Source organism: Liolophura sinensis, chromosome 9, assembly GCF_032854445.1.
Source record: "Liolophura sinensis isolate JHLJ2023 chromosome 9, CUHK_Ljap_v2, whole genome shotgun sequence".
NCBI lineage: Eukaryota > Metazoa > Mollusca > Polyplacophora > Chitonida > Chitonidae > Liolophura > Liolophura sinensis.
This window is the reverse complement of record NC_088303.1, coordinates 24,380,876-24,407,287: the sequence shown is the minus strand read 5'-3', so window position 1 is coordinate 24,407,287 and position 26,412 is coordinate 24,380,876. Positions and strand designations below refer to the sequence as shown.

At 37.7% G+C, this 26,412-nt stretch overlaps 2 protein-coding genes across 2 annotated transcripts; both read left to right on the top strand.

Annotated features, from left to right (window-relative positions):
* Positions 1-19: 19 nt before the first annotated feature.
* Positions 20-19,483, top strand: LOC135475234 (conserved oligomeric Golgi complex subunit 4-like). Its single transcript, XM_064755050.1, is given in 24 exon segments — positions 20-130; positions 3,255-3,337; positions 3,756-3,870; positions 4,567-4,741; positions 5,026-5,219; positions 5,876-6,032; positions 6,518-6,609; positions 6,611-6,625; positions 7,341-7,393; positions 7,957-7,999; positions 8,001-8,054; positions 8,425-8,477; positions 8,634-8,694; positions 8,696-8,749; positions 10,716-10,801; positions 11,593-11,818; positions 12,139-12,201; positions 12,992-13,048; positions 13,461-13,607; positions 14,361-14,444; positions 16,368-16,469; positions 17,031-17,159; positions 18,048-18,139; positions 18,631-19,483. Coding segments are annotated over 24 exon segments (2,289 nt in total). The 3' UTR covers positions 18,674-19,483.
* A 1,133-nt stretch (positions 19,484-20,616) lies between these two features.
* LOC135475456 (zinc finger and BTB domain-containing protein 17-like) lies at positions 20,617-23,359 on the top strand. The gene has a single exon (XM_064755365.1). The coding sequence runs from the start codon at positions 20,695-20,697 to the stop codon at positions 23,242-23,244; it is 2,550 nt and encodes an 849-aa protein (XP_064611435.1). The 5' UTR covers positions 20,617-20,694; the 3' UTR covers positions 23,245-23,359.
* The last annotated feature ends 3,053 nt before the right edge of the window (positions 23,360-26,412 follow it).

The window sequence follows — 26,412 nt, the reverse complement described above, 5'->3', positions numbered from 1 at the left end:
TGAACGAGATGTAAGCAACATGGCGGCCTCCACAAAACTTGCCACGTCTCCTACAATATTAGAAAATGTGGAAAATTTGACAGATCTTGAGGAGATTAGAAGTGCTCTTGATGCTCTGGACGATGAGGAGGTATAGCATCGATGTCTGGATGTTTTACAACACAGATCGTTCTTTGGCAGTAAAAATTGTTTGTTTGAAATGGTTGACAGTAGCCGGCGCCAGACTGCCACTGTCAGTCCGAAAAGTGACATGCAGATACGGAGTTCTTTTGTTACAGTTACACTGTCACAGTCTCAGTCATTGTCATCTATCTTCAGTTTGCTAACCTGGTACCACTCATGCATAATTTGGTTTACGCCAAGGCTCTGCAGGCAATGTACTGCATGTGAAAAGTAAAAACTAGGTTGCTGTCACATGGTAGAGTGAAGCCAATAAGGCGAGTCGACAATTCAGGAGTCGTGAGATACATATTTAACCTGTCAAGTGCCGTAAAATCTCACCTTTTAGCTGCATTAGTTTGCAGTAGCCCCGACCCTGTGTCATCAATATCTGCTTGAGCTCGCGCGACTCGATCCTGAAATGCCGACTTGGCTTATTCATTGAACGTCCCCGGTAATACATGGGAAGGTCTGCCAGCAATTTGCGCATGGTCGTAGGTTTCTCCTACCTAGATCGATCTTCCAACATGACCGATCAAAAGTCCATTACCTTTCTGCCGTAATATATATATATATTGGCCATGATTATATGAGTGAAATGTTTTTTAGTGCTGCGTAAAACTTGAGGTAAATAAATAAATGCATTGAAGAATCTCTTTTTCACAGTGAACATCAACGACCCCTATGTCCTGTATGTAAGAAATTATAGTTATCTGCAGTGTACTCTCTGGTTGTAAAGGCCAATAGAGCATTATTGTTTGATCTTCCAAGAACTGAATGGACTAGACTTTTGTATGTGCAGAAAGGTTACCATCCACCTTATTGAAGAAAGGACATTTTGATTAGCGACTGGCTGGTGAAGAATGTGTGAGACAGATTAGGAGATGTGCCTAGCTTTGCACAGTATATGAATGAATGTCCAATTACTGCATGCACTGATGTGGAAAGATAACCCAAGAAATCACGAGGGTTTCCATAATTACTACAGTTTATTTATGTAGATACAGTGCACCGTCAACACTCGCTCATGCCAACATGATTGATGGCTTTTAAATCAGCTTGGTTTTTCAGAGAATCTCTCTCCTGTCTTGTATCACTTTTTTTGGATTCCTTGTGATGACAAAAGACAGGTGAGAGATTTTCTGAATAATCATGCTCCTCTAAAGACAGCAAGAAGGTACATTGTCAACCATGCTATTAGAAAGTAAAAAATGGCTTACTTCCCACCTAACATTAGTGTACATTGCCAGCCCTACCCAATGCCGACCCCTATCCCTTTTCTCTTTTTTTTGTATTTAAAGTGAACATAAAGTCAGCCACTAAAGCTGAAGTAATTAAGTGCTATCCCAGAAATGTTTTAAAAATATTTTAGATATATTGTTAACAAAATAAGTAGCAAACAATCATCAGTACCTCGCCACTTATTTGGTGACGCCATTTTGCCATGTTATAGCTATCTAGAGTGACGTCACAAAACCTAGGAGCTCTCCCGTACCAATAGTATAAACTATGTGACAATGAGAAAATACAAACAAAAATGCCTGATACCTAACCAAAGAGTATCAGCCCTGTTCTGTCTTCAAAAGGATTATGTTTCTTTTAGTTTGGCGCTTGGTCAGTGCGATGTATGTGGACTCAGGCATTGAGTTTCAGCGATCTTGGTTGTTTTCGTCCTGCATGCGTGTAACCATTTGGCTTCGCTGGCTCTGTCGACATCAGGGAATTTATTGAATTAGCACGACCTTTTCATTGATAATACCGGCCCGGACAGCACAGTTGGTAGAGCGTCCGCTTCGGGAGCAGTAGATCCAGGATCAATCCTGGGTCAAGTCAGACCTAAGACTTTAAAAGAGGAAGTTGTGGCTTCCTCGCTTGGCGTTCAGCATGGAGGGGATAATGCAACGACTGGTTGACCCGTATCAGTATAATGGCTCGGGTGGGGCGGCTTACTTGCCGTCGGTAAGTCGTTTCAGTGAAGCAGCACTAGATAAAAGAGCGGTGGAAATCCGTCCTGCAACAAGGAGGTACATTACATACACCCTAAGGATTCCGTTGTCGTCATATGACTGAAAAATTGTTGAGCACGACGTTAAACCCCAATCAATCACTCACTCACTCACTCCTTCATTGATGACAGACCCTTTTATTCAGATTTTGGGAAGATATTTTCATAATAAATCTGACTTTGCTAAGGAAAAATAAGGTAAAATCATAATATTTTTCTTCAAGCAATTAATCTCCCAAGGCTGTTTTCTTGCCAGTTCTCCCCAATAAGTTACTACAGCACCCTGCCCAACATGTGCGCATTGTGACATGAGCAGCCATTCTGTTTCCAGCTCATAAATGTGTGGCTCAAAATGCATCAGATTAACACTTAAACTAGTCGCAAAATCCAATTTATTGCATCGATATCTGTCTGTCCACTATAAGAAACCACACTGACAATCGAGAGCTAATAGGTTTTTTGACGTGGCATCCCATTATCATGTGGCTCTTTCACCGCTAGTGATTGGTCAACTTCATAAGGGCTTCCACAACATGGCTACTCTGAGTGAATTGTCGGTCAGTGTCATATCCCCAATGCCAAACTTCATCTTCTTGGCTTTCAAAACTTCACAGAATTTTTTTTACATATTTTTCTGTGATAACTATCTCCTATATCATTTTTTCTGTGTATATATAGTGGCAGACATTACGGTCACTTTAATTTTGAGGGGTACCATTTGGTGCCACAATAACTTTTCACGTACAACAGTGTACGGTTAGGTCTGTTGGTAGAGGACACCTGAATGCCAAAATTACACTCACCCTCCCCGCTCCACTTTACCTGCCATGAGCCTGACAACTTATGACTTGTTTTGTTATATTTGTGCTTTTGTGTTACATTTGTGAAGAATCTAGTTTAATGTATCTGTTAACTGTATATTGATGTCGCCCAAGCAGTAGGAGTTGCTTGTCCATCTGTTATGGTCTTTGCATTGGCTTTATACCAAAGCAAAGGACTGACGAAGAATTAACATAAATTGGTGCCAAAACCTGAACTTAGACTTTTCGTGATCAGTTATTTTATCATTATCAAATTTGTGTCATTGAAGGAAGTGGTCAGTAAAGATTTGGATGCATTACTGGAACATCAGAGAACACTGGAGACCAAGATGATGGGCCTTCACAAAATGCTGTGAGTATTTGATTTATGTTATGCAGCTTTTAGGTACCTCTGGCCCCATTCCACAAAGGCAGTTTTGACTTAAATCAAAATTTGAAACATGACTTGAGAACCTGTTTTCAAGCACTATAAATTAAATTTTGACCACCTCATTAATGTTATCTTAAGACAAATGTGTGGAAATTTCAACTTCTGAAACTAAGGGCTTAGCATTGTGACAAGGTTTTAAATTTTTGACTGAAGTCAGAAATGTCTTTGTAGATTCAGATCCTGGAAACCATGAAAGGCCCCAAACAAACACAAGGTATTCCTACCTCTCTTTGCCTTGTGACAAAGTTTTTAAGACACCTCGACAGTGATATGGTTGATACATCTCCAGTATGGGTACACCTGTGTAATTTCACAAGCAATTGTCTTCTGTTTCCCACAGCCCCAATCTTCAGTTGTTAGAGGGAGATTCCAAACAGTTGGCAGGCATGATTTCTTTCACATCCACTCTGGCGGAGAATGTCAGCAGCAAAGTCAGACAGTTAGATTTGGCAAAGGTAAGCTATTGTTGGTAGTGATCAAAAACCTTGTAAACAGATATTTATATATTTATATTTTTATGTTATTTCCAACACTACTGTAAACACACAAAAGGAAATTATCTACCAGAACTTAACATGGCGTTAGACGCCAGTTTGATTAGAATAAGATAGCTTACTTTGCTTGTGTCCTAAACACACCAACTAAGTTTCCAATCACCGTGGAAACGGATTGTTTATTAGAAACTAGTTACATGTCATGAATTATTCTGCCAGTTTATTTACTCCCAGAACACACTCTTGCATGAATGAAAAGATTCCAGACAACATTATCGCGCAGTCGTTTGTTTCAATAGAGTGGTAATTTTCCTCTGATATGTGTTGTATCGTAGTTTTAACTTTGTTTGGTTAACTTTTTAATATCGATGTTGTAAAGATTTGCTATAAATTCACACCTTCAGCTCCAAACGGAAAGTATTTATAGTTATATGTATGTCCTACAACATACATGTGCATGTAGACAACCACTAGGTCACAGTGACCCCTGTGTGCTCTACAAGACATTAGTATTCCAGACTAGGGGGTTTAAATTGTATATCATTTCATGGAGAAGTACAAATAGTTTGAAGAATAAGAGTGTCACGAGGAATAAATCTTTGAAATTTAAATAATACAAAAATCCATGCGTGTATAGATGGATATATATGATTCCAGAGTCAGGTGACGAGCTGTCTGACACGTGTGGAGGACATCCTGGACCTGAAGTTCTGCACGGACGGAGTTCAGTCAGCTCTCCAGATGGAGGACTATGAGACAGCAGCTGGACACATTCACAGGTTCAGGAGTCTGGATGAAAACATCCTGCGCATGACGTCAGACGCAGGGGAAGGTATACTGTCTCTATGTCATTCTCATCCAGTACAAATAAAAATATTTTGGTGAGCTTGTTTTTTAGGGAAAGTCATAATGCCTGAGTGAATGCAGATATGTGGTAACATCTGAATGTCTACATCCAGTATTTGACAAGCGAATTGGATGTTTGAAAAGAAAATCTCAGCTAAGCCCATAAGGCGCTATAAGATTTTTATTTCATTCTTAATACATGTACATGTAAACTGGCATGTTGTCATGGTAACACATACTGATATGCCAATAACTGTCTCTGTTGTTCAGGTAGTCAGCTTGAAGTCTCATTCAAACTTCTTCACGAATCAGAAGATAAGCTGAGAACGATAGTCCACAATAAGTTTGACGCTGCAGTCCATTCTGGTGACTTAGCATCAGTAGAGAGGTTCTTCAAAATCTTCCCTTTGGTCGGATTACACGAGGAAGGATTGACAAAATATGGCAAGTTCCTGGCAGCTCAGGTAGGCATTGTTGGAAGTGACACAGATATTGATAGTACTCTGTATGACAAACCAGATCAGTTTCAGTTTGAGGACACCTCAGTATCAATATTAACATTAGTTAGGCTTGGCATAGTATTATGATTTTCTGGGCAAAAAAATATGTCTGTTTTTTTTAAATAAGGACTTTAATTCTCTATGGCAGAGGTTTTTTTTATCATACAATGATAATAATGGATCAACACTATACATGTATCTCTTAGTGGAACATTGTTTATTTCAGAGCAAATTTTATTTTCAGGTTTTGAACATCTACGCATTTTTACTTCAGTGAATTACTCCAGTTGACCAGTAATACGTAATTCTCATCGAGTACAAAGTAATCAAGCTGTTTTAAAACTGATAAGTAAATTGAACAAAGATGATGGTTTACCAAAAAACAAAACAGTTTTCTTGCAAATTGTTTGTTTCAGTTGTTTAAAGGCTCTAAGAAAGCTTTCTTTGTGTACAGTCATAATGTCACTCTTAAAATTTGGGATAGATGTGGCTCTGCTTTTAATCTTCACCTTATTATAAAGAAGTTGTAAATCTTCAACCCTTTCCCTTCCTCTTTCTTCCCCCCTCCACTGGTAATTCACAACCAGCTGAACAAATAAATATATCAGTCTAATTTTTAGCTTTCAGAGAAAGCTGAAAATGATCTGAAGTTAGCTCTGGTATCTGACTCCGATGACAAGAGGGCTAATGTGCTTTATGCTGACACGCTCACACTTCTGTTTGAGTCCATCGCCAAGGTGGTTGATGTTCAACAACCATTAGTGGAAACATATTATGGTACGTGAAAATGCTCTTCTAAATTATCCTATTTCTGCGTTGACTACTGAACTGAGAACTTTGCCTGTTTACAACAAGTTGATCCAACAGCTGTTTGCTCTTCTTTTCTGTATTGGGTCAGAGTTTCTGAATACAAGTAGTTGTGCCTCTACAGTGTAAAGTAAAGAGGTAGATCACAAGCATGACAGCATAAAATGATGTGTTTTTCACACAGCTTGGAGGCAGCTTGTATAGGCGGGGAATTTTCTCTTTGTTGTTTTACTGAATTGTGTTCTTGTCCATCTTACAACTTTATGAGGATTTTTATATTTACACTACAGTGTGTTCTTCATGGAGTTGAAGTATTCGCATTGCATGTGATACACTTCAAAAGAAATGGTTGTAAAAATATATATGTACTATGTAAAATAACTTTTCAACTTTTCATGTTGTCAATCTTTATTTTATGGCTGATTTGTTTTGTTGTATATTGTTTTCTTACTCAGGTCCAGGCAAGCTTTTTGTTTTGTTAAAATGGGTACAAAGAGCTTGTGATCGACAGGCGAGGAAACTTATAGAGCATTTTAAGAAGAAAAGGAGACTTTGATGCCAAGGTAAGAGGTATTTCCAGTAAAATGTGTGGCAGAAGATGGAAGGCAGAAATTCAAGATACTGTACTTCACCTAAAGTTTTTTGCCACAATATGGCTGAGAGAATTACCTATGTTGCGTTAAGCCATAATCGATCAATCAATCACCTAAAGTTTATCCTGTAAAAATTCAGGAGCCTTTAAAATGACACTTGTGATGCCTTCACTTGAGTTTTTCTGATGATAATGAATTAAGCAAACTCTCACAAGTGTCCCAATAAGGCAATGAATCAGTCAGAATGAAGTCAAATGTTTTCATATGAAAACTTGCTTAACTTTGTGTGAAAATATGGTGTGTGAAGGTACATACATTGTTTGTGGAGAAAGTGATATGGTGACATAAATACATGTAAAATGACTGTCTGGAACATTTCTTGGTGTTTTTCTCTGATTGGGAAAACTTGTAAAACAGTATTTAAAACACTGTGAAAGTTGAGTTTGTGATGTTTTGTTTGTAAAATGTTTGGTTTTTAATCAAGTTACCTGGAGAATTGGAGTATTATAGGCGTAACCTATGTTTGGTGAATCAAAAAGCAATGTTATCAAAAAAATGTCAAACATTGATATGCTTATAAGATTGTGTCTGTCACTTTCAGTGCTGTTGTCAAGCTTCTTATCCAAATGTTATCAAGTTTCTTGTATTTCACACAATATTTTGTGCTTTCGCGTTTACATGTTAGGCACAACAGGTACAGCAGAGTACCATGTTTCATAAACAGGCAGCTTCAGAGAAGTAAGTCATGTGTCTCACATTTACTTACAGTAACATTTTCCAGGATTCTCAATTTGTCGTTGGTACTTGAAAAATGCTGTTATTTGATTTATTTATTTATTTGTTTTTATCATGTTTTTACGATACTACTCAAGAATATTTCACTTAGAAGACGGCAGCCAGCATTATGGTAGGAGGAAACCGGGTCATGATTTGAAATCTTTTCAAAAGGACATTGTAGTCAACTGAAGCTCCAAACTAATGAAAAGTTGAATCAGGAAGGTCACAAAAGACAAAAAACCACCCTTACTGATTGTCTAGCCTTATGGCTTTTTGGGGAAGTCTTGTAGGCTTTCACCAAGAAAGAGCACAAGTTCAAAGTCAGCAGTTTCTTGGTGAAAATGTGAAAAAGAAATAGAATAAATCGGGGAAATATGAAAGGGTTTCTTGGATTGCACCTATAACATATTCAGAATGTGTCCCTACAGAAAGGTTTCTCTTGTAAGTAAGAACAGTCATAATAATAAATGTCAGGCAGATATGAATCAAGTAATTTTACTGTTTAATTTCTTTTAACCTTGCAGATTGGATCCCAAAGAGTTAGATGTTTTGTTGTCTGAGTTAGTATCTGCTCTCTGCCAGAACTGAGCTTTATCTACGCTTCTTACGGAGAAGATCAACAGTAAGGCCCACTCACATTTCACGCAGGACACAACAAATTGATTGCTAGTCCTATTGTGACCTCCTCACAAAGCACCCTCATGCTGATCTGAAGGACAGCCCAATCCTAAAGCTTTTGATTGGCTGAATCTGAGTTGTAATGTTGGAAATGTAAACAAACTTAAAGAAAATGAGAAAAAATAAAGAAATAAATAAAGCCACCAAAGGCCTCATGTGAACATTTCTGTTTTGTTGTAACATCAATTCATAAGTGCCCTTGTACTTGATGGCTGCAGTGGAATTACTGGCTGTTTGTATTATACACAGTGTACATTTGAAATGTCTTGTTTATCTTGTGTTGTTTATTTATCCACAAAACTTACAATTTTCAGTCAGACATGGAAGTTGCTGAACAACAGGATGAGACTCAAAAAGGTTTGGTTAAGTTTTTACTTGAAATTTCATTTCTTTATTTGAAGGCAAATCTAGAAATATTAAGACTCAGTCAGATGCTTCAACCTAAATGAAATTCCCTCAAAGGTTTTTTACTTTCAGTGTTGCAGAGATGATTTAATTTATATGCTTGTGTTTTCAGAAAAAGAAATGAGATAAGTAACTTCTTCACCAATTGTGAATTGAGTCGCTTAATGCAGGAGCTGATTGGGGAACTATATCATGATGGAGGAATATTTTATGAGAGAAATGGTTTTAAGGTGAGTGACTTCTGAGGCGTTTGTGGTTAACACCAATCCAAAAATTTATCTAAATCTGTAAAATTGTGTGAAATATAAATAGAAATATTGCTGGTTGTTCTGTATGTGAATAGTACAGTTATTTGTGATGGACTCTATTGCCAGGATTCTCTTCCAGTGGGGCTGAATTGATTGGGGGTTAAGCTTTTTGTTTAGCTCTCCTAGTCTAAAGTATGGTTGTGTAAATGCACAAACTCTGATGAAGGTTAAGCTTTTTGTTTAGCTCTCTAGTCTAAAGTATGGTGTGTAAATGCACAAACTCTGATGAAGGTTAAGCTTTTTGTTTAGCTCTCTAGTCTAAAGTATGGTGTGTAAATGCACAAACTTCTGATGAAGGTTAAGCTTTTTGTTTAGCTCTCTAGTCTAAAGTATGGTATGTAAATGCACAAACTCTGATTGAAGGTTAAGCTTTTTTTTTTAGATCTTGTATATTGGGCTATCACACATGGATTGAAGGTTAGGCTTTTTTTTTTTGGCTTCCTAATTTAAGATATTGTGTATAAATGCATATTTTCAGATGGTAGGTTAAGTTTGTTTTTTTAGCTCCTGTATAATGGCAATCATACGTGGATTTCAACAACCTTCCAGTTCAAACATTTACCAGTTACATGTAAATAAACTACAATTTGTTTTCTGTAGTAAACACGTTCTTTAGAAATTAAACCTCACAATTTCTTGTATACAGGGCTCCTGTGGACTTAATTGCTTATGAGATTTTATGGACTTTGCCAGTTTTACCATTTTTGCAAACAAGAAAAGTTTGATGTAGGGCTACAATTTTTATTGCACATGCTTACCTACATGTAGGAGAACAAGATGGTTATTGTTCCTCTGGTGATTTTACCAGATTATTGCCGTTTTCCTGTTTGAGGGACACATGTTCTGATTGACTTCATTCTGTTCTCTTGTAAACACAGATTTCTACTTTTCTTATAGGGCTACAAGTTTCTTATGCACTCCCCTTATGGGGATAGGGTTTTTTGTCTCTCTACCTACTTATACCAGATTGTAGAGTGTAAGAATTTACCTTGGTGTATACCAGTTTATCTGGTATGCATAGTGTCTGTAGAAAACTTTCCACATTAGGACACTGGCTGATGCATGTGCCTTTCCCTACTTTGACAGAATGTTTGAACCATCCAGCTTTGTCAGCTAAGTACTTGCAGAGCCAATCAGAGGGCTGCAATAGGCCAACCATACTACACAGATAGCCAATCATGGGAAGTGATTTGCTTATCAAAGACCACTGCAACGAGCTGGTACTCGAACACCCCTCAATGAACTTTTCTTACTACCAATAGCTCAACATTTGCTCAGTCATTCACAGCGTTGGAATTTTTCACAGTTTACATATCAAAGACCACTGCCTCAGTCTTGTGCACAAACTCCTCACAATGATGTCTTTACCACCACAACATTTTACAACTTTATTCTGATTCCATTGTCTAATTGACTGCTATAGCAGGCAAGCTGGTGGGATTCTCTGAATGCCTTGTTACATGTGTACAATGTAACATATTGTTACAGATGCTTAGCATGGGTGATTAGCATAGCTTATGGACATCGTCAATTATTCTTTGCTTGAAGGCCTCAAAACATGTACGAGTGCTGTTGTGTAAGTGAAATCTTTATGAGTACGGCACAAATACACCAATCAAATAAATGAATAAATAAATCAAAACATGAAGGACAGGACTAAGTGAATATGGTCAGGAATTCTGTTGTTCAGTTTTTTGAACTGGTGCATACAATTTGTGTTCATGTTTTTCTTGCAGTTTTGTTCTCTTGTAGCTAAATTTTTGACCGTTTTTAAGATAAAACTTTCACACTTTAAGACTGAGGTATACGTATACTTTTTTTCTAAATGTTTCATTTTAATTATTTGAAAATAAAACTGACAATAACGTTGTTATTGTTGTTGTTGGTACTAGGCAGTAAGCATGGACAGCACAGACCAGGGCATGCTGACCTCCAGTATGGTGGACGACACCTTCTTCATTGTCAAGAAATGTGTCAGGTTTGTGATCAGCTGAACCACATGTACCTAGATCATTCACACTTTTCATGAGAAAGAATATTTGAATATACTTCATGAAAATGCTTACTTTGATACCCTATATTTGTTGGATCAGTCAAGGGTCTAAAGGGCTACTCTGTCAGTTTAGACAGAACTCATGATTTCAGAAATATATACACCCTAAATGACCTAAAATTTTATCCATAAAAATTAATTTTCAGAACAAATAAATGTCTCAAAATATTAATTTTTGGTGCTGAAACTTACAACTTTAAAGTAGAATATTATTCCAAGTTCCAAGCAAAGCTCAAAATGCTTTTCTAACATCAACAGAACTCTCAGAATCAGAAAAACTGTTAGTCATGGATGAAATTTATTGACATTTAGGGTGTATACGTGTGATGTATTTACTTACTCATTTAATTGGTGTTTTACGCCATACTCAAGAATACTTCACTTATGCAATGAAGCCAGCATTATGATGGAAGGAAACCGGGAAACCCACGACGATCCGCAGGTTGCTTGCATACCTTCCAATGTACAGCCAGAGAGGAAACCAGCATGAGCTGGACATGAACTCACTCACAACGTCCACATTGATAGGAGGTTCCTGAATCATTGTGCCGTGCTGGCATGCTAAGCCCATTGGCCATGGAGGCACCATGTGATGTAAATACTCATATTAAAAAAAAAGGGATGTGAATGACAAGCTAAGATGTCACCAGTGTCAAGTAAATGTTCATGTGATCTTGAAATAGCACACTTAAAAAGCATTCCACTTCTTGTGACAGGAGAGCTATTTCGAGTTCGAGTGTTGATGGTGTCTGTGCCATGCTGAACCATGCCTGTACGACCTTGGAACAGGACTTCAGAGAGGTGTTATTCTCACATCTCCGTGCAGGCTTCCCCTCAGGCTTTGATCTGACACAAGCATACAACCTGGTCCAGTCTAGCATACAGACCGGGAAGCTACAGAGCTCTGATGTGGAGAAGGAGAAAGCTAAGGCCATTTTTCTGGTGAGTCACCCTAAATTACTGGGGTCAAACCTTACTGTTGTGCCCCCCATTGTAAGGTCACCCTTGCATATCGCCAGCTTAAGGACCTAGTGCAAAAAGCTCTAGTGTTATATTTGATATTTGACTACTGCCACCCTCACTTAATACCCTCCAGTAGGACCTATTGTAGACAAAATGTATCAAAACCGTAAACCATGACTTACCAAGTTCACAACACCAGTACACAGAAAGTTTATTGAAATATCACGAAAATAAACTTGACCAAACACATTTTTGGCCTACATTTTTCTCATTATTTTGTTGACTATGTTGTATTATAGGTAACTCTGAACAATGCTGAAACAAGCTGTGATTACTTGCAGAAATTAAAAGCCAGTTTAGAGGTGAGTGATGTTTAGAACAAAGTGTGCGTATTGATTTCCTTATATGATCAATTTTTTTTTTTTTTGGTTCTGGTTTGGTTTTGGTGTTGGTGTGTGTTTTTGGTTCTATACAAAATATTTCACAAAGAAGCTGCTACTGACACAGCAGTCTAACCATCCTACAGACCTTCATTCTAACCAGTTTATTTATTTATTTGTTTTTATTTAATGGAGGTTTTACGCTGTACTCAAGAATATTTCACTTATACAATGGTGCAAAGAAGCTGGGCCAAGCCAGGGGGAAACACATGACCATCAGCAGGTACACTGGCAAACCTTCCCACGTACAACCGAAGAGGGAGCCAGCATGAGCTGAATTGGAACTCACAGTGACTATTGGTGAGAGGCTGCGGGGTCATTGTACTAATGTGCTAATGACATAGGCCATGGAGGCCATCTTCTGGCCAGTGGTATTGCTTGTTAAATTCCAGATCTCTGTTGAAATGGCAGGGACTTGCATAGGGATTGAGCCTCGTTCCTATTATCCTTGTGACAAACTCACAGACTAATACATTATTACAACTGCATACCCTTTACCTGTACATAGCATTTCTTCAGAATGCATTGAACTTCATATACAGGGTATACCCTTCTGTTGTCACATGGGGTTGTGACTCACTAACATAATGGTGTATAGTAGTATTATATAGGATATTCTTTCTGTTTATTTTCACCATTTTTCATGATCATGATGTTTAAGTTCTTATGTTCTTATGTGTCTGATAACGTCATCAGTCATCTTTTTTTTTAGGAAGAAGTTTCTAAACTTTACGGTCAAACAGTGGAACAAAATAAAGCTAAACTAGAGGTGAGAATTCCATTAACCTTTTATTATTTTGCTCTATGAAATTGCTTTCTTTCGAATACAAATTATTGGTAATATTATCTTCATGCACTCATGTACAACTTAAATTTACTATTCGTCCATGATATTGTTGAACTTAACAACAGCAATTTAGTGCAAGCATTTACCTTGTGAGTAAGACAAAACAGACTCTGTCTACCTCCATAGCCTTCTAAAATGACATTTCTAGCTTGTCTAAGCTGTCAGAGCTGTCTATTAAACCGCATAGCACAGAACAAGAGCTCCTATTTTAGAATACCAACAAAGTTTACTGTTTTCCCGCTTTAATGAATGAATTTCTAGCATGACTATGGCACCTAATTTTGCAGGCTTTTACTTCCATAATAAGTCATTAATGGACCTTTTTTTCTTGCAGAGTTGCTTGTCAGATTTGTTAGGTGTTTCCAATCGTTTTAAGGAGGCTGTGGAGTTTGGTTTTTCCCAACTGCACAGCAGTGCTGTCAAGCCAAGAATCAAACCTATTGTAGATACATTCCTTTCCACCAACCACAACATAACTGAGGTTTGTAAAAATAACTTGGTTTTACAAACATAACTGGTTTTGGAAATGTAACCGAGGTTTGTAAACATAACTGAGGTTTGTAAACATAATTGGGGTTTGCCAATGTTACTGGGATTGTAAACATAACTGAGGTTTATTAACATGATTGGGGTTTGCCAATGTTACTGGGGTTGTAAACATAACTGAGGTTTTGAATATATTCTACTATGGAGAGGTTTAACTAAAAACCAAAAGATATAGGACTATTTTGACAACTTTGTCCAAGGTGGTATATTATGAGCTTTTGGTGGCAACTGCTGCCGTCGTCAGATGAAAACACGTCACAACTTGGGGTTTGTAAATGTTACTGAGCTTTGTAAATATAACTGAGCTTTGTAAAATTAACTGAACTTTGTAAATAAAATAGAAGATTTTAAACTTAACTAAAGGTTGCTGACAGAGCACAAGTTATTAACATTGCTGAGTTAAACATTCATGAAATCTATGGTTTGTAATCATGATATGTTTGTATACGCCATAATCATTTATGCATTCATCCCTTTGACCATTGAGGATATAGGCTCAAATTCAGCTTCCCTATGTCAGGAGGTTGTCAGGTGCTTAGTAAATGGTGGTATTTTTCTCCAGACTCTGTCTGTGCAGGATCCTCCACACCTCAGTGTATGTTTCACTCAAGTTTCGTTTTGCTTTGCATATATCACAAAAGCCATGAATGCATCATTTTAAATTTTTTGTGGACTTTGCTGCTTGCAGGATGAGTTCACAAATTATGAAGCTAATGACCCATGGATTCAGAACTTCATTGTCAGTTTGGACACGTTGCTGGCCACATTTAAGGTAAGGTCATCAGTTATGTTCTCACACTTCCTGGTAATCTGTTGACAATAGGTCTCTACCTTACACTGATAAAGAATGATGCCTTCATTCTACAGTGTGTCCTCCAACCATAATGTTGGCCACTCTTGTATAAGTCAAATATTCTTGAGTATGGCATAAACACCAATCAAATAAATAAATAAAGAAATAAATCAACAGTTGTAATTAAAGATAAATGTATCCAGCGAGTGCCTCATTGGCTGTATCAGATTGCACTTCTTTATTTACAGCTGCCCTTGACATATATCGACGTGAAGCATATTGATCGTAATGTCTGATTGAATATCAACAGTCAGTACCAGTCAATCACTAAATCAGTCAATGGAACAATCCAGATCACTTAACCATAGTGGTGGTCAAAGCGGTCTTTGGTGGGTGAAAAATTTGGCCAGACTGCACAGACAATCATGGTTTAATGATTTGAGGTGCTTAAACGATACATGAGATGCCTGGTTTTTATTTTTTAATATGCAGTTTAGGACATGTCCAAGTTAAAATAGTAGAAGAAAGCCTCTCAGCTTTCCCCTTGGGGTGTAAAAATTGTAAAAATGACTTTAAAGTACAGTGTTCCAAAGGCCCCAGCAGTCAGCACAGAAATTAAGCAGTTATGGCTGTCAAAAGTACAGGGGAGATCCTGGCCCGGCTTTCTTAGTTCTTAGTATGTCCATCAATGATGTCATATCCAAATATTCCTGACCACTGACGGAAAATATGCATAGAGGGGTTATTAGGAAATGCCTCAGAAATGAACATTTTTTTTTTTTTTTTTTTTTACCGGTCTTTCCGAATTCACTTCATAGTACGTTTTCATGTTTCCCCTAAGTATAATTAGCACTGTTAGTGGCTAGGTCTGTGGTGATGTCAGCCTTATGTCATCTATATGTATAAAACATTTTCCCTAGAATTCAACATTCAGTATTTTATGATCATATAATGTTATCACAACATGTCTATTGATTTTTCGATAATTTTCAGATGATCACAGTTAAGACCTTTTACATAGTGTCACTTACATCAGTTTCTTCTGCAGCATGTAGATGTACATTATCATGTAGATGTACATTATTCTGCAGCATGTAGATGTACATTATCATGTAGATGTACATTATCATGTAGATGTACATTATTCTGCAGCATGTAGATGTACATTATCATGTAGATGTACATTATCATGTAGATGTACATTATTCTGCAGCATGTAGATGTACATTATCATGTAGATGTACATTATCATGTAGATGTACATTATCATGTAGATGTACATTATCATGTAGATATACATTATCATGTAGATGTACATTATTCTGCAGCATGTAGATGTACATTATCATGTAGATATACATTATCATGTAGATGTACATTATCATGTGGATGTACATTATCATGTAGATGTACATTATTCTGCAGCATGTAGATGTACATTTTCATGTAGATATACATTATCATGTAGATGTACATTATCATGTGGATGTACATTATTCTGCAGCATGTAGATGTACATTATCATGTAGATATACATTATCATGTAGATGTACATTATCATGTGGATGTACATTATCATGTAGATGTACATTATTCTGCAGCATGTAGATGTACATTTTCATGTAGATGTACATTATTCTGCAGCATGTAGATGTACATTATCATGTAGATGTACATTATCATGTAGATGTACATTATCATGTAGATGTACATTATTCTGCAGCATGTAGATGTACATTATCATGTAGATGTACATTATCATGTAGATGTACATTATTCTTCAGCATGTAGATCTACATTATTCTGCAACATGTAGATGTACATTATTCTGCATCATGTAGATCTACATTTGCTTGTAGATAATACACCTAATACAGGGAGAAGTTTGTCATTTGTCTGTAGGCTGCCCTTACTCCCACAAACTATGATGCCTTTGTCAGTCTGGTGACAACAGAAATCACAACGACACTGGAAAAAGCGCTGATGAAGTCGGTCTTCAATAGGGTGAGTGAAGAACTTTGTGACAAAAAGACATAGGTTTGTAAATCATGGGATGGGAAATTAACATTGGGAGAGACATTAAAAATTACTTCTATCAAAGTCCCAATAAAAATTTGGATTGTAGCCCTTCTTTTGGAGGGTCTCTCTGGTTACACTCAATGAATATATTTTAACGATGGCCACATAATAGATTGTAAAAATTCAGTGTACTGGTGATTTTCACATGATTGAGACAATTTTCATGCATAATTTTAGACATTAGGGTATACACTTAACTGGAGGCCATGAGTTTTACATTTAAGGGGTACAGAGTGGACAGTGATTGGCTAATGTGAGAGATAGACAAGATCACGCTATGCCTTGCTTAAGCTGAATGTTAGGTATGATACATTTATTCAAACATGAAGGCTGCAAGATTTATCCCAGGAAACCCTATTTCTAGTGTCTGCCAATCAGTGTCAGTTTTGTATCCCTTTAAGAGAAAACTTACTGTCTGTAGATCTCTTGTAAATTTTCTTTGTTTTTTGCTTGGATGTAGCTTTTGTTTTTCTGGCTTGTTTCCAGTTGGGAGGGCTTCAGTTTGATAAGGAACTGCGGTCGTTAGTGGCTTACCTGACCTCCGTCACCACCTGGACGATACGAGACAAGTTTGCTCGTCTCACTCAGATGGCCACCATACTCAACATGGAAAGGGTAAGCTCAGACCGCATTCATCAGGCTTTAACATAACTCAAATGACGGGTTTACCCACAGCCCTTATATGTAGACCTCAACCTTTTTGCATATGTACGAGCAACATTCAGTGCATAGATGAATCTTTTTAAATTTGATGTTAAAGACAAAAGTACATGTGGTGACCAATTTCAGGGCATTCACATAAAAATATAATTTTATCACCATTGTACTCAAAATATATATAATACCCTCAAAATACGCTTGAATAGATTGAACAAATACCATAGATGGTGCCCTTGTGGCATTCATCATAGAAGTGAAAAATGGGACAAAGATTGTACTGAGTTAATTTGAGACTATGGATGTGTAATATATGTCGCTTTTTTCTCAGTGATGAGTTCCATAGAAGTTGGATCCCAGACTGATAAAATCACGGGTGTCTTTGATCACATGAATCAAGCTTAATACTCAAACTGGAAAAAATACATACTGAAGCATGCAGTTTTTGACAACCTCTTATCAGACTTAATTGCGTGAAAAAAGTATTTCATTGTTATATGACACTGACTTTTTATGCATCACAATAGAAACAGAACTGGGTACTCTAATTCACCAACCTTTTCACATTTGAAAAATCAGATTTTAGTGCACTTTATGGACATTTTTATTTGATTTTGCAGACAAAACTACATTGGTTGAATTAGCCAATTTGAGGGCTTTGCAAAAAGTATATTTTCATCAGGCAACATAGAATAATGCCTTCAGAATATGCTTGGGTAATCATCTTGCAAGCATGCAAAAAGGTTGAAGAATTACAGTATCTAGGGTAGAGTTAATCATGTTGTAGTCATACTCTAACATGCCTTCACAACTTCATGTTCTCTAGTCATACCCTGTGGGTTGTAGGTGACAGAGATCGTGGATTACTGGGGTCCTAACTCTGGACCCCTCACCTGGAGGTTGACCCCCACAGAGGTCAGACAGGTGCTCTCATTAAGGTATGGATATCAGCAGCTTTCACAAGTTCTTCACCTTCACTATTGGATTCAGTGTTTTAATATTCGTAGTGACTGCAGCATATGTATTTTTTGTGGCTAGGGTTAACTCACTGAAGCCTCATACCAAACTCATCAGACTGTGACATCTCTTTGTGCAAAAGCAGAATCACACAACCAGTTTATCATTAATGAACTGTGCAGAAAAATTATTTACCTGACCTCCCTCCATATCAGCCATATTGTTTCTTTTGATAAAAGCTCAACTTATTTATATATGTACCGTATTTGATCTAAAATTTTGAACTCGACTAAGTTAATCATTTTGTCTTATTCAGAAACTTGTATTTATTTTGAAAAGTGTGTTTTAAGATGTTTATTTGGGAGTTAGAATTTAGTTTCAGCACCAGAAGTGTTATTTTATGGGGCTAAAAATGGATTTCTTCATGCGAATGCATTAATATTTAAGCCTGTTTTTCATTTCTCATTTACAGGATAGACTTCAGAAGTGAAGACATCAAAAGATTAAAATTGTGATTCTGTTAGAAAAAAATACTGATGTATTATATATACAGATACATATGGAGTTGTACAATGAGGCCGTTTACTGACTGGTTGTGCAGTTTCCCTGATATTACAGTTATTGATTCTCATCGATCTTTATGCATAGTTACATGCTGAACATTAAACAACAAATTAGGAGGATTATTCTGTCCAGACAACAGGTTATATGTTTTTCTAAAAAGCTGAAATAATGTCTAAAATGAGGTTATTAAGTATACGTATAAGTATTAAGTTGACAGCTTATTCCGAGGTCACCCATGTTTGCCTTCCAGTCCCATGGACAAAATGCATTCTCTTTACATCTTGTAAGGATACTGAGACAAAAGGTAATACATAGTTTAGATACTTTTCAGACCAGAATCAAACTGCATGTGATACCAGAGCACTTAATTCCATACTCTAGAAGAGGTGTTCATTTAGCCCATCTTAGATGTTAAATATATTAATTCTGTTAATTGAATTTCTCAAAAAGCCATTACAAATGAAGTGTTCAAAGACTTTGTCTTCAATGCAGGTTAACTAATAAGTGGATTAATAATAATTTAATGTGAAAGGAACATTGATTAAAGAACAAAGTTGTCCAAGTCCCATTATTTATTTATCAAATACATATTTGTGGGGTTTTACGCTGTGTACAGGTAGCTCACTGGGGTATTCCGTCTGAAGCCTACAGTGGAGGGTAGCAATTCATGGTCATTCGTCTTCATGTATATACTTGTAAATATGTATATAGCTGTATACAGAAATATGCAGACTTCTGTCAGCTCTGTAAAGGGGCCAAAGTTATTGTGGACTGCAAAAATAAAGTATATTTATACAATTTAAAAAAACTGCTTTATTTTATTTCTTCTTGAGAAAAACCTGGAATTACATTCTAACAAATATATATATATACCAGTGTCAATGTCCTGTCAGGGACTACAGGACTAAGGCTAGGTGCATCTGACAGTGAAGTTGACAAGTTTATAACACGCTGATATGCTAACGTCTCAGGCCTATACATGTACTCTATGTCTACATAGATTGCAGGCAATAAAAGTGAGAATTAAGTGAACATTCTAATGTATTTATGTTGGTTAATGCTGAGCATAAATGTATCTACAGTTTGGAATAACCTTTTAATTCATTTTGCACTATGATTGTAGAAGGTCTCTAGGGGGAGTGTGGAGGGTGAGAGGGAGGAAAGAAATTCTCAAATGCAATTGAAAATGAGTTGTATAAATGAAGATTTCATTCATGTATTTATGTACACCCACTGCCCGAATACAGTATATCTGTTGTGAGGCCGTGATTTAAACTGTACATGGATCGCTACGCACTCTGGCAGGATAATGGCAAGGCTATCTCAGGTTATGGAAATTGTCACCATGACAAAGATTTAACTCTCCTATCACAAGCTAGAAGAAGCTTGGTGGTAACATATAGCATGGCAAAGTGTAGTCTGTCATGTCTGTTACTTCAAATGAAGCAAGCACAAGACAAACAAAATGTCACAACGTAAGTGCTGGAATAATGCCAAAGAACGGCTAATGTCAGTATCGTTTTTCATATGGTCAAGTTGCATACTGAAGATTCTGGCAGTTATACTCTAAGGTGGTGTTCGCACGAAGCAACAAGTCATTTTAGACAGGATTCTAAATTAAGCTCCAGACATTCTCTTGAAAGTGGGTCAAGATCAATAAAAAAAATCGAGCCTTAGACTACTGGATTTGGGTTCCTGGCCTCAGTTCCTGTACTACAGCATTACGTGTGAAAGTTTACCTTCGATGAAATGTCCTCTAAGAGGCATGACACTCGACACCAGGAATCAGAGGGAGTTTTGCATAACCCGTATTGAGAGTGACCTCCCCTTGTTGTCGCTCTTGTTGCTTGGAGGTAGGAAGTGGTCCTATGTGACACTGGTTCTGTGAATGTTTTGTTGGAACTTTACGACCCAATGATTGTATCTGACGCTTTAGGAATAATACAGATGAAACGCGCAACTAGCAAAAACAATGACTGAGGTTAATTCAATTGAGTTTTTGCTTCCGCATAATATCTTTGACCAGATAAACAAATTAGGTACAGGAGAAAATGTTGCATGGAAGAGCAGTGCTGTCGCCCATAGTGCAGAGTTTCTCCAGTCACAAATCGCGGGCGAAGGGAAAGAAAGCTCCTTCCGTTCTAGTGACTGTAATGTAGCTTCCGGCACTGAAATAAACATATCAGCGACTAAGTTCCGTTCAGGAACATTGCATCTGCTTTTTGACAAACTGACATTGAATGTGATTGCTGGAAGATTAGGTTGTGCCATTTCTGAAGTTGAAGAGCGTTCCAGTTCTGGAGTTCAAGATTCCTCTGGTTCACAACAGGAAGAAGATATCACTTATTCTGGTTTCCATGTTAACACGTGTTCAGAGGATGGAGATCAGCCTGTCATTGAAAACTATATGATTGCTGATGGAAATGAAGTGGCAAGTGAAACCGTTATAACACAAGATTCAATGTCTGTCAGTGCTTGTCAGGCTCATGCATGTGGGGAAAACACTCCTGTAACTGGTAAAAGTCTGCATCAGCCTGGACCTGATGGTGAAGGGCCTGTTATTGTGAAGCGCAAACGAGGACGACCAAGAAAAGTCAAACCACCAGAGTGTGATCCTGTTCCAACAAAAGTTGTAAGTACGTCAGTTGAAATTCAGCCAGATACACCTGGTAGACGGTACAGTTTAAGAGGTGTGAAGCTACGCAAGGAGCTACTAGATGCAGAGAGAAATGGTAGCGATGAAGAAACAGACTTGAGTGATGTCAAAGAAAGTTTGCATGAGGAGGTTGAAGCTGGGGAAGGAACGCAAAGCAGTGTCAGCATGGACATTGTTAAGACAGAATCCACAACAAGTCAATTTCAAGAAATGGAAAATAGTAAAGGTACACAGACTTTAAAGGAGAGGAATAGCAGAAGCAGTAATCTTCCACAAAGAGGAAGTCATCGGCGAAAAAGGAATAATGTTAGAGTAGCACCATGTGAAATTTGCAACAAAATGTTCTGTGATTTCACAGGAGTAGAAGAACATGTGCGTAAGTCTCACAGTTCTCACAACCGTTTCCAAGCTTATATAGAAGAGTTACAGGCACTTAAAATTGTGAAGTGTTCACGTTGTGACTTGACATTTAAAAACAGATACTCATTACAAATACATGAAGATATGGCACACTGTAAATATGCTGGTTCTTCATGCAGTGTTTGCAAGAAACAGTACAAAAGCTTGCGAAGTCTTCGATTGCATGAAAGGATGGTTCACGGCAGTAAAAACAAAGAGCATCTTTGTCACTTGTGTCCAGCCAAATTTAAATGGGCAAACACTCTAAAACAGCACATACAAGAAATACATGATTGTCTTGAAAACTTTCATTGTAGCTTTTGTGAGAAAAGGTTTTCCAGAAAAGGTCAGCTAAACCGGCACATTAGAATACATGGCATGGACAGTTCCAAGCGAGTGCTATGTAATCTATGTGGCAAAGGATTCTGGTATGATACAAATCTCCAGCGGCACTTGTCCACCGTTCATCAAAAACATAAAGAGAAGTATCACTGTTCATACTGTGGGAAAGGCTTTACTCAGAAGAATAGCATGGTGTCTCATGTTCGCCTCCTCCACTTCAAACTTCATGCTTATGTCTGTAAGCTCTGTAATGCATCATTCCCCAGGTCTAAGATACTCGAGGACCATATGAAGGTAGCCCATGGAGACGAAGCCTACAAAGCTTCTAACTTGGGACGACAGAGATTCAAATATAACCGCACACCTGATGATTTATTTTATTGCACCTATTGCAGCAGCAGTTTCTTTTACAAAGCAAAAATGGTGGAACACATCCACAAGGCTCATGCAAATGAATTTCCTTTTGTATGCACAATTTGTAGCCAAGGCTTTCTGATGAGGTCGTATCTAAGGAAACACAAAAAGGCAGCACATGACCTGGTAGATGATCAGGCAGGGGAAAACTCTGATGATGACGATGATGAAGTGAATAAGTTTTCATTTACAGAAGATAAGGAACAAAATAAATCCAGCGCACATATAACTGTTCTTGAAGACACCAACAGCCAGAAGGAGATGGCTCCAGCATCGTTAGGCATGACGGGTAATATTGACATGGATGATCTTGAACTGAGTGATGCAGCTGCTGCAGCCTCTGTGCTGGTCGAAGTAGCATCTGGAAGCCTGACTCACTATGTCATACAAAACACTGACCAATCCACTGATTCCATGGCACAGCCTGAGATAATGGGAGAACTGTCAGCTGACCAGAGTAACATTGTCCAGATCATCACATCAGACAATGGCTCCACTCAAGTGGTCTTGCCCAGTGGCATGAATGGTGAAAACTATGAACTGGTGGAAGGATTTGCTGAAGAAGCTATCCTTCATGATGGTGAAAATGTAACAGTCCTGTCAGAGCCTGTGGAGGACACAGTTATTCTCACTGATCATAATTTACAGTTCGATGGCAACATCAATCATGATGTTCCTCTCAGTGTTGTTGTTGTAGAATCAGAATCATAGTGTATTATTCTGTACTTGTCCAAATATCCTACAACAAGATACATGTATGTTTGCTGGCATGTTAACTTTATTCCTTTGATATTTTTCTTTAATAAATGTACATGGAATGTGAAAATATGGGAACCTTTTCTATCAGATTTTTGTTTCTTCAGAAACATGTCAGATAAAACAAAGCTAAATATGGAGGTTAGTTAACCAGTGCTTTAGTTGTGGGTGCGCAATTCTCCAAATATGTGTTTGCGAATGTGTGTGTGTGTGTGTGTGTGTGTGTGGAGGGTGGGGGGGGGGGGGGGGAAGTTAAAATGTTAAACATACACAAATATGTAACATTATGTTTAGAACACATATTTAAAGGTGTTTTCGATTTGATTAAGATATTTAATGCTGTTGTTACTTAAAGTGAATTATGCTGAAATGCAAGACTATAAAGTGCACACAGTGATCAAATAATTTATGTTCTGCAACAAATTGCTTTGCAGTTGTCCTGACAAGGCCTTACTGGTGCAGATTCCATCCTGGTCTTGGATGAGTAATTTGTGGATTTCTTTTGTGACTATTTTTCTGAGTCTAACATTCAGTGCAGAGCTCTTGTCATCCAAGATAGTGCACACACATGTATATGTAAGTCACACATGGGACAGCTTATCAGTAAACTACCAAAGGTTTGTGGTTTATCTTGTTCACTCTAGTTTCCTCCACCTATAAAACTGAAAGCCATTGTTTAAGCAGAAAATTCTTGAACATGATGTTAAGCAACAACCAGATGAGTATATAAAGTGCCTGGTATTAATTCCAGTGATCACCAATTTCTAGATGATATTTGTCACAACCAGGTTCTTAACTTAATGAAAAGATCATCCAGTAAATAGTCCACAAGTAAGCTAATCATAAAATCTATTTTATAAGCAGCACCTTTATACACTCTCCTTCAAGTGGCATTGAACACTGTTGTATATGTGAAATATTCTTGAGAACTTTGTCAACCACTAATCAAATCAAGTTGCACTGGGAAAATAATTTTTTACCACAGTACATTATCAATGAGTATTCAGGAATTTTAAGGCGCACATATTAGCCATTGCACCCAAAAAACTTGGGTGAAATGTAGATACATGTACATTTAATGGAAATACTTTATTCCACAAGAGGTGCCTCCGTGGCTCAGTTGGTTAGCACGCTAGCGCAGGGCAATCACCCAGGAGTCTCTCACCAATGCGGTCGCTGTGAGTTCAGCTCATGCTGGCTTCCTCTCCGGCTGTACGTGCGAAGGTCTGACAGCAACCTGCGGATGGTCGTGGGTTTCCTCCTGGCTCTGCCGGCCATCGTCCTATAAGTGAAATATTCTTGAGCACAGCGTAAAACACCAATCAAATAAATAAATAAATTGTTGCACAAGATATTATAACAGTAATGGCATTCATATGATTGTTGTCTCCTGTAAATTTGGCTCTTTGTGGCTGGTTTTAAAATCAATTTGCACAAAGATAAATGTGCTGTACGTATATATCTATGTTTAACCCTATTCCTCCATATGCTTTTTTAAAAATTGTAACAGAAATGAACTGCATCTTAATGGCCAAGGTGCTAGTGTGTTGTCTTGGGAATTAGCCTTGCAATTTCTGGGAATTGGTCTTTCAATTATTGACCTGGGACATCCTTACTGGTTGACAGTTGGCATACAAATGTCTGTTTCGACGCATAGGTTAAATTTATTTATTTGATTGGTGTTTTACAGTGTACACAAGAATATTTCACTTATATGGCAGCAGCCAGCATTATGGGAGGAGGAAATCAAGCCAATCCTGGGGGAAAACAAAACCATTAACAGTTTGCTTGCAGACCTTCCCATGTATGGCCGGAAAGGAAGCAATCATGAGCTGGACTTGAACTCATGGCTACTGCATTGGTGAGAGGCCCCTGGGTCATTGCGCCATGCTGCCAAGCTAACCACACAGTCCCCCTGTCTGTTGTAAATCAGAGTGTCTGTGTTTGTTAACCGAAGTGTGTGATTTGTAGGCCAATGTTTCGTTCTTATAAGCCACATAGATTGAGTGTCTGCCTAGTGGGTCAGAGTGTCTAAGTAGTAAACAAGAGTGTCTGACTCACAGACCAGTGTCCATGCGTATAAGCCAGAGTGTCTGCTTCACAAGTCAGAGAGTCTGTCTCGTAGACCTTAAGTGTCAACTTTTCCCCTGGCTCTGCTTAGTTTCCTCCCACCATAATGCTGGTCATTGTTGTATAGATGAAATTTTCTTGAGCACGGCATAAAAAACACCTATCAAATAAATAAAAGTGTAATCTTCATTAACCAGAGTGTCCGCCTCACAAGGCCTAGATAAGTAATCCACTGTTTGAGCTGAGTGTTAAGTGATGGACCATATTCTTGTTGACCAAGTGTTTGTATTATGTGACTGTTTATGTATGAGCTGTACTGCACATGTGGTGTCTTTACTGTGTCGTTTCAGTGAGGCTGCACAAAAACTGTGTCAGCATAACCTAATCATAATGATGTGACTGAAACAACGTTGAAAGTTATATTAAACCACAACTTGAGTTGCTTGCCTTTGAGTCGACTAGAAACACATCTTGATAAATCAGTCCCAGCCTTCTACAAGGATACCTTGAGATACACCTTTACATCCACTGATACGTATTCTGGCAATTATTTTTTTTTTTTAATTACTGGTTTTAGGGCCACTTTCCTGGCGGATATTGTGGCCCATCAAATCAGTGTTTTATTTATTTATTTATTTTTTTAGCACATGAATATTTTGGTTACATAATAGCAGTGCGTTGGTATACTATTTACATATGTACATGAGTCAATTAGTGGGATTAAACCTCTTTGTGGTAGCATGTGTACAGCTTATTGGATAGGTTCAAATGCTGCCATGGTCATTTAACAGAAAGGGGATAAATAGTAAGCTATTTACAGAGATTAACGTTATCTTTACATTAGAAATACATAGGTCTACATTAAAGAATTACAATGAGTTGCCTATACAGAAATTTACACAGAGAGAAAAACAACAGTAGTGCTTTTATTTATTGGTTAACAGTTTTGTTCTCTTGCTTCCTCCTCTGTGACGTGGAGTTAAGGAGCTCCCGCCACTTGTACCGGACGCCGTCCAGGAAAAACCAGCGTACTGGAAACCTGTGCCTGTAACA